Source organism: Tupaia chinensis, unplaced genomic scaffold (genome assembly GCF_000334495.1).
Source record: "Tupaia chinensis unplaced genomic scaffold, TupChi_1.0 Scaffold000077_1, whole genome shotgun sequence".
NCBI lineage: Eukaryota > Metazoa > Chordata > Mammalia > Scandentia > Tupaiidae > Tupaia > Tupaia belangeri.
The window spans coordinates 3,756,095-3,769,323 of record NW_006159538.1 but is presented as its reverse complement, the minus strand read 5'-3'; the positions used below and the strand labels follow the sequence as shown (position 1 = coordinate 3,769,323).

Genomic DNA, 13,229 nt, shown 5'->3' with positions numbered 1-13,229 from the left:
CTAAACGATTTGCGGCTGTGTGCCACCTCACATTTGCATCGACAGACCGTGTACATGCCAGTGGCCTCGGTCGTTTATGCGGCACAGCTGAGGCATGAAGTAGGCTGTGACACTTAGGTTTGTGTGAGTGCGCTCTACGATGTTCACGACAAAATCACCAGTGACACACATCCCAATCACTAAGCCACGCATGACTGTGTATCACTTGAACTCTGATACCACTTATCTATATTTTTGTATTGCCACTTTTCATGTTATTAATAATAGTGCTATTTATAGCACTGTACTTATGTGTAAATAATTTACTTTATGTGGTCTGCATGTGTTAGCAGATTTAATTCTCCCTGTTCCTCCTTGCTAAGTATAACTGTTAATTTTGGAAATAAGGCAAGAATCAACCAAATGAGAACTCGGAAAGAAGGGAAACAGAAGGCAGAGTAGTCTGGACACCCAGTGCCGGGCAAACAACATGGTGACAGGGGACATGAACCTAACCCCAAATCCAACAGGTGGCCCCCTAACCCCAGCCAAGCAAAAGAAAGTGAGAGATAAGTTCATTCTTTTCCCTGTGTGAGTAAGAGTCCTGCTGACAACACCAAGCAAGTCCAGTGGTTCTGGCAAGGAGAATCTAACTGGGAGCTCCACTGACAGTAAGTGGCCAGGGGAAGCAATCTCTTCTCCTGAGCGTGCGACTCCCCATCTCCAGGGAGAGAAACCCATCAAGGAGGATACAATGTCTCACCCACAAGTGCACTTTCTCCTTTTGGTCTGGAGATTTCTTTTCCCCTAGAGCCACCAGACCCAACCGAGGAAACGTCCCTCCTTCCCCTCCCTTGACTAGCCACAGCCAAGGACCAGTGGAAACCCCAATAGCACCAGAAAAAAATCAAGCAGACCTGCATACCACTGTGAATGGTCTGAAAAATTAAACTGTCATTAGAACCACAGCCCACGAAGTACACCAGGACCTGTGTGTTAAGTAAAAGCGGGACATTGCCTCGTAATATAAAAGATCAAAGTAGGACCTAGAGTCTTCTAATGCAGTCAGCAAAATGTTGAGGATAAATCAGACACCCATCATTCTAAGAAAAAGGAAAATTATAGCTTGAATGAGAAGAGAGAATGACTATACCAACATGAGTTAGATTTGGGATTTCATGGCAAGGTTTTTTTTTTTTTTTAATAAAGATTTTTGCTATAGAGTGCGTGTGCTCACTAGAGAAGCAGAGTCAGAGAGGCAGAAAGCAAGAAATCACCTCCTGGGAGGATGGCCATGCCACAATCCCTTCTCCTTTACTCTCCTCTTGGGATTTCGGGCATGCATGCACACTCGTCTGGCTTAAGGTTTAAGTCACTGGGTCCAGGAATCGAACCACATCTGAGTATGTAGGAGTCCAGCCACATAACCATTATGCCATCTGTGGTCCTATGGCAAGAATTTTTTAAGCAGCCATCATAAAAATGCTCTCACAAGCCATTACAACATCTTGAACTAAATGGAAGAAAAAGAAAGCAAAAGAAAAAGAAAAAAAAATACACAACAAAGAAATAGAAGTTAAACACATAAATAAATGGGCCCAGCTGTGGTGGCACAGCAGCAGCACATCACCCTGCAATGTGGAAGCCTGGGGTTCAGTTCCCGGATCAAGCTGTACACTCTGGGTGTGTGTACTCACGATCCTAAGGGGCAGCGAGGGCTAGGAAGAACTGTGGTTGAGTTCTCTCTCTCGAAATAAGAGGATAAATCAACTTTAAAAAACCAGTCAGTAACTTTGAGGTCCATTACAAGATGAGAACTAGTTAATGTCTATATAATGAATGATCTTACAGCAGAGATTAGAAATATTTGTTTGTATTGTATTATTAATATTATAAGTGAATTAATAAATTAATAACTAAACAAATATATAAATGAACAAAAACAAGGAGAACCATAAATGGCTTAAAAGTAAATAAATAAATAGAAATTTTAGAATTAAATATTATGATAAAAATTAAAATCTTCCTGGATCGGGGCCAGTAGGTGGCATGGTGGTTAAGGCACTGGACTCCCACATTTCAACCATGGGTCAAATCTCAGACCTAGTGGCTTGCTTTCTCATTTTTTCTCTCTCTCTCTGGTATAGCAAACTATAAAAACAACAACAACAACAACAACAAAAACCTAAATAAATAATTCTTAAAAACTTGCTGGATAAGCTCAGTAGTAGAGTAGAGACGGGACCAGTAGATGGCATAATGGTTACGTCACTGGACTCCCACGTACTTGACTGCAGTTTGAGTCCCAGACCCGCGGCTTAAAACTCATGTGGGGCACTTGTGCATATGTGCCCAAAATCCAGACAGGAGAATGGAAGAGAAGGGGTTGCAGCATAGATTGACCATCCATCCTGGGGAGGGATATTTCTCACTTTCTGTCTCTCTGTCTCTTTCTTTCTCTCTAGCAAGCACACACATCCTATAGCAAAAAACCTTTCTTAAAAAAAATAAAAAGAAGAAAAGGGTAGAGATGAAGAGGCTAGAACCTGTGAAATTGAGGATAGATCCATAGAATTTTCCAACAACAGAGAGGAAATAGAAGGAAATGGAGAATTTTTTTTTTTTTTTTTTTTTTTAGAGAGAGATTTTTGCTATAGGGCCCATGGTTCACTGAAATGACAGAGAGAGACAGACAGAAAGAAAGCAAGGAGTCAGTTCCCAGGGGGGATGGCCATGCAACAATCCCTTCTCTTCCATTCTCCTCATGGGATTTTGGGTACGCACACACATGCACGAGAGTGAGTTTTAAGTCACTGGATCGAGTCAAACTGAGGTGGATTATGTGGGAGTCCAGCGATGTAACCATTATGCCATCTGCTGGAGAACATTTTTCAAATGCTGAAAGAAAAGTCTTACTAATTGGAAATTGTATTTTTTGTGAAACTCTACTTTAAGAGGGCAGGGAATGGAGTTGTATGGTGGACCCAGCAGTGAAACACAATGTTTTGCAAGGCAGATCCACAAGGGTTGCCAGTTTCCTTCTAGAGACCTCCCTCAGCATTCTGGGCCCCCGTGTGTCTAAGACCTGTGCTGGTTCAGGGTTAGAGGTGGGTTGCAGAGTCCGGGATTATACTCCCTTTAGCACTGCCTCTCTCACTCATGGGATAAGTAAGTCAACATTTGAAAAATGAAGGCATTATGAAATGAAGGAAAAATTTTATAATTTGTCACCAAGAAAACCTACTCTGAAAGAATGGCTAAAGGAAATTCTGATACTGAAGACAAAGGTACTTGAAAGTGAACAAAACAAAATGACTTAACTGGAAGTAAAATTTCCACACTTAGGGGCCGGCAGGTGGCATGGTCATTAAGGCAGCTGGACTCCCACATTGCTGACCACAGTTTGAGTCCTGGGCTGGCAGCGTGTTTTGTCACTTTCCTTCTCTCTCTCTCTCTCTGTCTTTCTCTGGTCAACTTAAAAAAATATGATGGTGAATAAGATTAAATAAAATAATTCTAAAAAATATTTTCACACTTAACTCAAAGTGGTAAACTATTGATATCAGAAGACTGTGAGTCATGTATGTACATTATATTATCCAGAGCAACCACTAGGAAAACCATGTAAAGTAATACACCCAAAATTCTATAAATTAGTCAAGAGAGAGTCCTCCCCAAAGAAACACTATTAACACCAGAAAACAAGGAAATACAGAGGAACAGGAAGCACAAGAAGCAGAAGGCAAATGATAAATGGTAAACTTAAGACTAAACATCAACAGTTACTTTAAAAATGTAGAATAGTATGCAGCAAGTACAACTTGACCATAAAGTCTTGTCTACGAGTATGAATTCTTTTTGTACATAAGGTGAGAGACGAGTGGATTCTAATTACATGTATTGTTAAAAGTGAAAGTCACACTGTACTTCCTTGGTAAATGTGTGATTTATCCTTTTTAAACAGGTTTTAGATAGTATTGAGGAAAGGTTACTTTATAATAAAATTTGTTTCTATACATGTTTTATTTTAATTTTGTAATAATTAAATGAGATTGTAAGTAGAAAGTTCACAGAAAAAAGGGCATAAACCATATAAATAAAACAAGAAATGTTCATTAATAAAAAAGACCTTGGTATTGATAGAAAGTGGAAGAATATGACGATTTATGAGTGAAGCGAACCAAGCTATGAAAGAGAGATACTGTATGTCTCCACTTTATACCGACTATCTGTACTCTGTGGCAGAAACTGAAATATTAGAAGAGATAGTAGAATGGAAAATGGTTATGGGTACTGGAGACAGTGTGGGAAGAGGATGAAAGATGTGGGAGAGTGAGAGGAAAGGGGTCAAGGAGAAAAATAGACAGGGAAGACATTTGGGGACATAGAAATGGAGGATTGTCTGTTGATAACATGTATGAGATCTTCAACTGGACTGGTGTGAAGTGTATTCATGTTAGGTAATTCATTTTACAAGCTGTAGTGATGTACAATAATTGAATTTATAAAATAAATTAGAATAATAATTTAAAAGACAGGAAATGTTTAGAAACAGTGATCAAAGAATTAAAGTAGAAAGAGCTGTAAGCAGGTTTTTTGTTTGTTTGTTGTTTTTTTTTTACTTTTAAGTTAGGTAGGAATTAATTAAATTCATAATATCTAATTATTATGAAAGTGTGACTATAATACAGTATTGATTTAATTAACATATTCTAGAACCGTTTTAGAGTAATGATCAAATGTCACTGTTTATTTGCCATGTTAATGCAACATTCAGCAATTTAAATAATGGAGATAATGGGAAGTTATCAGAAGTATGCTTAGTTGTTCACATGGCATATAAAGGAATGTTTATTTTAATGTTATTTGTGGTGGATAAAGATGAAAAATAGATGGACTATGAGCTGGAAATGGGGGATTTTTTTTTTTTTAGTTTTTTTTTTCCCCTTGCCGTAAGGTGTGTACACTTGCCAGAGAGAGACAGTGAGAGGGAAAGTGAGAAATCACCTTCCAGAGGGTTTGCCCACTCTGCAATCCCTTCTTCTCCTTTCTTTTCCTGGGATTTTGGACATGTATGCACACCTGCCCAGCATGATTTTCAAACTGTTGGGTCCAGGACAAGAATTGCAGTTGGGGCACCAGTGACTTACCCACTATACTACCTGCTGAGTCCAGGGAGTGTTTTAAGATGAAGACCAATACAAATTAGCAGGAGAACAAGAAAAAAGAATTCCACTAAGAGCAAAGGCATTATTTAGCTCTCTTTGCCTATCTTTCGTAACATTTTTTCATTCCAGAATGCATCATGGTGAACTTATTAACTAATTTGAATAATTAACCTCTAAACAAATGCAAATGTAAGTTCAAGGCATAATGAAACAAAGAAAAACAACATTTAATTCACCGTTCTGATGACTAGTTCTATGGGTGATTGGGTTGAAAATCATATATAATCATCTTTCAAAATGTAAAAATCGCATCATAAGTATATATCAGGAATATATGTCTTCTAAATTAAATGTTTTTATATCAGTTTTTTAGGACCTAGGCTGATGCTACTCTGTCCATGAAGATTTTGTTAATCATTCAGTTCAAAATTATTGATATCTCATTTGAACTCCGATACCAATTTTTTTCCTCTATTTTTAATCTCACATTTCCCCAAGTATTACTAGGGAGTACTGCTTACTGTACTTTAATACATGTACGATACAACTACACTTTTCTGTGCTTTACATGTGTTATCAGACTTAATTCTTAGCTCTTAATGAGTAGATACATTATCTCCATTTTACACTGAAGAAACTAGAATGTCACGATGTTAAAGCACTTGCTCAAAATCACACAGGTTAAAGTCTAGATTTCAAACTCAAGTGTCTGCAGCAAAGCCTTGTCACTATGTTAACTGCCTCTTAGGCAAGTAAGATCAATGAAAGAAATGTGTATTTTTAAAAGGAAGTTTTACATAAAGGAAAGGAGATCATTAAAATATTACTGAAATATCCAAATTACAAATTTTAGAGTAAACACAGATTTAGTTTTTTGGTAGTTATAAAGTAAGTCAGTGGTGAATATATTACATATAACGAGATAAACTAATGAAAAACAAAGTTCACAGCATCTTTCTGCTACATATATGTGAAAAATTTTAATAGGGGCTAGCAGGTGGCGTTAAGGCACTGGACTTACACATGGTCGACAGTGGTTCAAGTCCAGGGCCTCTGGCGGCTTGATAATCATGCTGGGCCCATGTGCCTGCATGCACAAAATCCTGAGAGGAGAATGGAAAAGGGATTGTGACCGTACCCCCTGGGGGGGAGTTCTTACTCTATCTCTGCGCGTCTGTCACTCTCTGGCAAGTGCACGTGTCCTATGACAAAAACCTAAAAAAAAATTCAGTGTTAGCATTATATCATTTATGGCCTGTCCAAATGAATGAAAAGTTATATTTAATAGGATTTAATTACTTAGATATTAGATAGACCTTGATTTAAAGTAGAGTAACTTTTTCATATGTTAAGTGTTCTGTGTGACAAATTGTCCATTTTGTCTGTGTGTGTTTCTTTTTCCTTTTGTAGAATTCTGGAGGTGGAAGTGGAGTCGATCTTTCAGTGCTAAATGAGGCCCGCAGTATGGTGTCGGACCTTCTGATTGACCCAAGCCTTCCCCCACAAGTCGTCTCTTCCCTACGGAGTGTCAGTAGCCTGATGGGTGCTTTCTCAGGTTCCTGTAGGCCAAAGATTAATCCTCTCACACCATTTCCTGGATTTTACCCCTGCTCTGAAATAGAGGACCCCGCTGAGAAAGGAGATCGGAAACTTCACAAGGTCAAAATACAGTAACCAGACAGCTCTACTTATTGCATGAAAATTTTCACATTAAAACTGCTCCTCAAAAGTTTATATTTCTCTCGCTCTCTCTTCCTCTCTCTCTCTCTCTCTGGAAATAAAATTAAATAAATAATTATTTTTAAAAAAGTTTATATAACCTACAGTTTTCTGCTTAGCCTGGTGGTCCAGTCCGTGGCCAACAGGACTGTGGTGCTGAAGGCCACGTGGCTGGTGGCAGGGTCAGGTCCCAAGGTCAGCCTGAGGATACAGGAGCGCCACCTTTGCCTGGGATCTCGACAAGTGGAGGGTTGTGGAAAGGGGATCACAGCATGAAGGGACTCTGTCGAAGGTGCTTTTCTCTCTGTCTCTATCTCTCTTGGGCATGCACACTTGCTCTTTATCATGGATAAAAATAAATTTTGAAAAGTACATAGTTTCTTTTCATGGACTCAACTTTTATATTACACAGAGCTTCTTGGATTTTAGGAGTTAATGAGTTCAAATAATTCTGGATAAGTATAGTTTTATTTGTTTGTTTTTTAAAGCTAGCAGTGATAATGTAAATGGTAACAGCTATTTATTAAAGTTAATAATTTGGTTAAGAAGTTGAGAACAGCAAGCAAATTTATTTCTAGGCTTGTATAACAAACTGGTAGATCATGCCATTCATCTATTTCTTTCTTTAGAATCCAAGAATTATTCTTGTTGAACCAAGAAGAAATGATCACTGTAATATTTATGCATTACATACCATTAATTGAAAAAAATTCATAGTTTTTGAACCCCATTTTCCTCTTTTACCCACTTGAGTATCCTTTAGTCCAATAGGTATTGGTTTTTCCATCATGAGGTATGGGATTGATTTACCTATAAGTATTATTTAAAAATTGTATTTCCTTTTTAGCAAATAGTAAATATTGTTCTAAATAGGTATGTGTTGTACATGTTCAGAGTGCTTGTACTTGTTTTATTTGACTTTTATTGATAGCTTCACCAATAGCTAAAATCATAAACTTAAAAACTAGAAGCATTTCAGGGATTATTCTAGTTCATCTACTTTATTCTCCAGATAAGGAATTTAACCAAGAGAAGATGAAATTCAAGTCAGTTAATTTTGTTAATTATAACAGTGTATATGGAACTTAGAAAAAGGTAAATATTGTTTTTGGAGAGATTTTGATTATCAGTTAATTTCATTTTGTCAGTTCTCAACGTGAGGATTTACAAATGCTGAAAATTAAACAAACCAAATTAGGGCAAAAAGGATTTGAAAATTATTCATTGCAAGCTAGCTGTGGGATGCTTTTATTTCTAAAAAGTCTGTATAGTAGCACATTCATTAGTCCAAACCCAATTAACAATAGTATTTAGTTATATGACTTTTGTTGTTGTTGTTCTTGCCATATGGCCCATGCGCTTGCTGGGGAGAGACAGAGAGAGTGAGAGGGAAAGTGAGGAATCACGTCCCGGCAGGATGGCCACACTGTAATTCTTCTCCTCCATTCTCCTCCTGGGACTTTGGGCACACATTCACCTATGCCTGATGTGAGTTTTAAACCATTTGGTCTAGGATTCACACCACAGTCTGCCATGTGGGAATCCAGAGCCTTAACCACTAAGCCACCTACTGACACATGACTTTTTTTTTTTTTTAAGCCACTCTGCTTTGTAAGATGTTATTCACAGGCATCCAAAAGGATATCCAAAGATATACATTGCTGATATTCATCATCAATAGAATATTGAATACATGTTGGAGTTAGTAAGTTAGATTCCACTTAGTATGTTGCTCTTCCTTTGCATTTTACATTGATATTTGAAGCTCAGAAGAGCAATTTTTAAAGCTAGACATTCTTTAAAAATTTTAATCATAAAACTCATATTGATATCAGTATTGTTTGTTACCATGTTTACTATGTAGAAAAATATACTGGTACATTTTAGAAACATTTCAAGCATAGTATTAATTAAACAGGATGCCTAAATGCCTCATTTCCTGAGCATTGTGGTTAATCAGAATTATTTTGGCTTCTGGAATCTACTGATACCAGTAAGTCATATAAGAATCAGGAAGTCACTCTTACTCCTTTTCTTTGTGTTTAAACTTATTAGGGCCCCATATCTAATTTTTCTCTGTTTTTGGAAAAGCATATAAAAAGCCTGAACCTTACTTCAGAAAAGAGCAGCAGCATTTATGAAAAAAAGAAATTAGTAAGCAGAAGGGCATAGGAACAGATGATTTAATATATAGTGTGAAGAACTAAGAAAAATTGTCTACTCCTAAATAACAGCAAGGATTTTGTTATATAAAGAACTTTTACAGTGTAGGTCTAACTAATCATGAATCTTTATAAAATAAACATCCTTGGGAAAACTCAAATATAAATAACTCTTAGAGATTGTTGCAATGTCTGCTGATAGGGGGAATTCATAAACAGAAACAGTATTATGTAAATCTCAGCAAAACACCTATCAAAATGGTCAAAAATGGATTATACTTGTTAATTGAACATTTAGGTTGAGAATCTTTTTTAAAAATTTAGCGTAAAGGTGTTCTGTATTCAATTTACTGAAAAGATAATTCAGAATCCTGCAGTTTCTCCGTGTTAACCACCATGTGTATTTGAGAGTGTTGTACTGAAAATATAAAATATAAAATTTTGGGTGATCACTCCTGCTCTTAAGCTTGCCATCTGAAGTTGATTTACAGGGTAAATCTTTCATACCTACTTTTTAAGTTGCCAGTTGTTTCTTTCTCATAAAACTAGGAGTATAATGTGCCAAATAAATCATTTCTAGGAGGAGAAAACCAAATAGAATAAGAGTATAGAATGTGAAACTTAGAGTAAATTTACAGATTTTTCACAATAAAATGTTCTGTTTCTCCTGTACACATTTTAAATATACTTTGTATTCATGTTTATGAGCCGTAATTAATGTTACATGAGGGTAAGGATTTTAACAATTGTTAAATCATTCAACAGGGACTAAATAGCAGGAGTATTTTACCGACTCCACAGCTGAGGAGGAGCTCAGGCGCTTCAGGGTTGCTACCCAGTGATCAGTCTTCAAGGTGGGAACGCAGTAATGGCAAAAGGCTTCACCAAGAATTTGGCATTTCAAGGTAAAATCCTCAGAGCCTTTTCAAGAAACCTGGACCTGGGAACCAGCAGTTAGCATAATGGCTATGTCGCTGGATTACCACGTAGTCGACCGCGGTTCGTGTCCCGGACCCGGTGGCTTAAAACTCACGCCGGGCGCGTGTGCGTGTATGCCCAAGATCCCGAGAGGAGAATGGAGGAGAAGGGATTGCGGCGTGACCATCCCCCCTGGGGGGTGATTTCTCGCTTTCTGTCTCTATGTCTCTCTCTGTCTGTCTGGCGAGCGCACGCGCCCTACAGTGAAAATCTCCCCAAAAAAAAAAAAAAAAAGAAACCTGGACCTAATGCTTCTACTTTGTTTCTGTGAATGAAAATCAAAATAGTTTTAAAAGCAGAAAGAAATGGTTTCAGATATCAGACAAGAGGGGTAGTGATAGCATGGTATAGTAGAGAAGCTTATTCTTATAACTTAGGTAAGTTGGGTACAAAGCCCGTGGGAGCCGTAAGAATATGAGTCAGTGAGATGGTTTAGGGAAACTAGGATTGATGTAGGACAAGGTATTGGGAAAGCTTTCAGGTTGGTAGAGGAGTTCTGTGTGTTTGTTTGTTTTTAATATTGAATTGTAAGAGCTCTTTTTTTGGGTAAAGAATTATTTAACTTTATTTTATTTTATTTATTTATTTATTTAAATTTAATTTAATTCAGAGAGGAACAGAGTGAGAGAGAAAGTGAGACAGCAAACCGATAGGTCCGGGACTCGAACCACAGTCTACCATGTGTGAGTCCAGTGTTTTTAACTACCAGGTCACCTGCCTGCCCCAAGGTGGCCTTTCTAGAGGCAGTCACCAGGTCAGTGTGTCATACCCAAAGATAGGCCATCTATTACTGATTGTGAAAGCAGGAACCCATTCCCAGGCGTCATCACAGTTGAGAGGTTTAAAGTAGTGAGAATTCTTTCAAACTCTGCTCTTGCTGGAGTCTGAGACAAATATACTGTATTATATACCGTGTTGAGGATTTAACTGGAACAAAAGAGTACTGATTCTACAAGGGAAAGGCATCAGAAACTGCAACCAAATAAAGCTGGGAAAAAGAACAGGTGTGGAAGTCTGGATTTCCATTTACCCTCATAACAAAGGATTCAATTATTTGTCTTTTGAAAGCCAAGAAAGATACTGATCTCTTTTGTGGACTATAAGGTTCTCTTTATTGGTTTTCTAACTATGTTAATAAATTGGAATTAGTGTAAATTCCATGTTGATTCGCTCTGCTGTCACCGAACACGTTGTCCCATTTAATTTGAACTGTGTAGTTTCACATTTGAAACAGTAGATGGCATCACTGGATCATAGCTACTGGTAAATTTGGTTACCATTTATATGTGAAATACAATCAGATAATTATAATTTTCTAGATTTCTTTGTAGTTTATATATTTGAATCTTCTATAATTCATTCAAGTGGATGAATCCCTTTTTTATTAAAGAAGAATTGAGTGAAATGTTGTATAAAACAGGAGTGGCTTGAAGTACAATACAGGAAAATTAGTCCAAAGGCCTAAGGAGCATTAGTCTAAAGTTTGCCTAGAGACTAAACATGAGTTTATGGGGAAGGAGAAACAGGATATGGGGAAGCGAATGATGCCAAGAACTGAAAATATTACAGATGTTTCTTAACCATGGGAAGCATTATCTTAAGCATATTCAGGTTAAAAGGAATGATGAAACGATTTTGTTTTTTGATCTTTCACATCAGCAGCACAGTAGTATATTTACTGCTAAAGAAACAGTTGATACTTTGAGTTAAGGTTGTTTTTATCCTGCTGCCTCAGTTGGTTTTAAAACAGAAACGTGATCCAGAGCAAACAAATCCTTAACTTGGAGAGGTGTTCGTATTCAGATAAATCAGGCAGATTCTGTATATTCACTTATCTCTCGTGGAAACAAAAAACATATGCCTCAAAAGACTTAGAACTTGGAAGGATAAAGTAATTCATGTGATTATGTACATCTGTGTATGTCTGTGTTTCTCTTTAAAAGGGAATTTAACCAGGATAGAACTTTTCACCCTAGTTCTGCATCCTAAATCGGGTTCAGATATCGTGTCTTAAGAATAACACCCTGACATCCTCCTCCCTTGTTCTCCAAGGAAAAATAATCTGTTCCACCTCCAAATTTCCACAGCACCTTTTCTTAGCCTATTTTGTGGTACTTTGGGATTGTTTGGTATCCTCAAAGATAAATGGCTACTTAACATATGCCTTGCAGGGCTGTGGTATTTATATTGGCTTAGAATACTTCACCCTGCCCTTTGCTTGACGTTCACAACAGAAAAGATTAGTTCACTAGTAACTTTGGAATAGGAACCTAAAGAGACTGTCATTGTGCAAACAACCGAGGGACACCTACCTCTATCTAGTCTTGTTCATGTGTTCACTGAGTGTAGAGATTAGATAGCCCTTAAAGGAACTCACAAATCAATGAGGGAAAAGAATCTTTAAACAGTAAAATTATTGTATAACAGGGTTAACAATAGAGACACAGACAAAAACCTCTTTGATCACAGAAATCTGTATCTTCCTTGAGTCAATGGAGTGTGAAAGTGCAGGAACTATGGATTTGGAGAGGAGCTTATCGAGAACTTAGCCTGTGTATAATAAAACTTGAATTAAACTAGGTAGAGATTCTAGATTTGTCTGTGAACCCTTGGCAGAATGCCCACATCAGGAGATAATTAACAGAAAACAAGTCGATGAATAGCTAAAGAAAGGAAAGTAGCACTTACGGTGTGTTTCACGTATGTGTGGCACTGGGTCACAAACTGTCTCATTTTATTTGCAATAGATATAATAAACTATTTATCAGAACTATATACTATAACTGCCTATCTATATTTAATTTTTTCATAAAAGCCTTAAAACTTATAAATATTTCAATTATAGGCAAGTCTTATTTAATAATAATAAATACCTATGAGGAGAGGGAACAGAATAAAATGAAAACTATACTTTAGGTCAGTGGTTCTCATTGAGGTTCCTGGACCAGCAATACCAGTATCATCTAGAAACTTCTTTCAAAAACAATTTTTCTGGGAACCAGCAATTAGCGTAATGGCTATGTCGCTGGACTCCCACGTAGTCGACCGCGGTTCGTGTCCCGGACCCGGTGGCTTAAAATTCACGCCGGGCGCGTGTGCGTGTGTGCCCAAGATCCCGAGAGGAGAATGGAGGAGAAGGGATTGCAGCGTGACCATCCCCCTGGGGGGTGATTTCTCGCTTTCTGTCTCTATGTCTCTCTCCGTCTGTCTGGCGAGCGCACGC

General features: G+C 37.5%; 1 protein-coding gene across 1 annotated transcript in view; it reads left to right on the top strand.

Moving 5' to 3' along the window:
• Positions 1-13,229, top strand: part of PDE3B (phosphodiesterase 3B) — a gene marked incomplete at its 5' end in the record, with an annotated part of 142,312 nt that overhangs the window by 85,710 nt on the left and 43,373 nt on the right. The window contains 2 exon segments of the mRNA XM_014584697.2: positions 6,558-6,806; positions 9,794-9,933. Of these exon segments, the coding sequence (XP_014440183.1) occupies positions 6,558-6,806; positions 9,794-9,933 (389 nt within the window).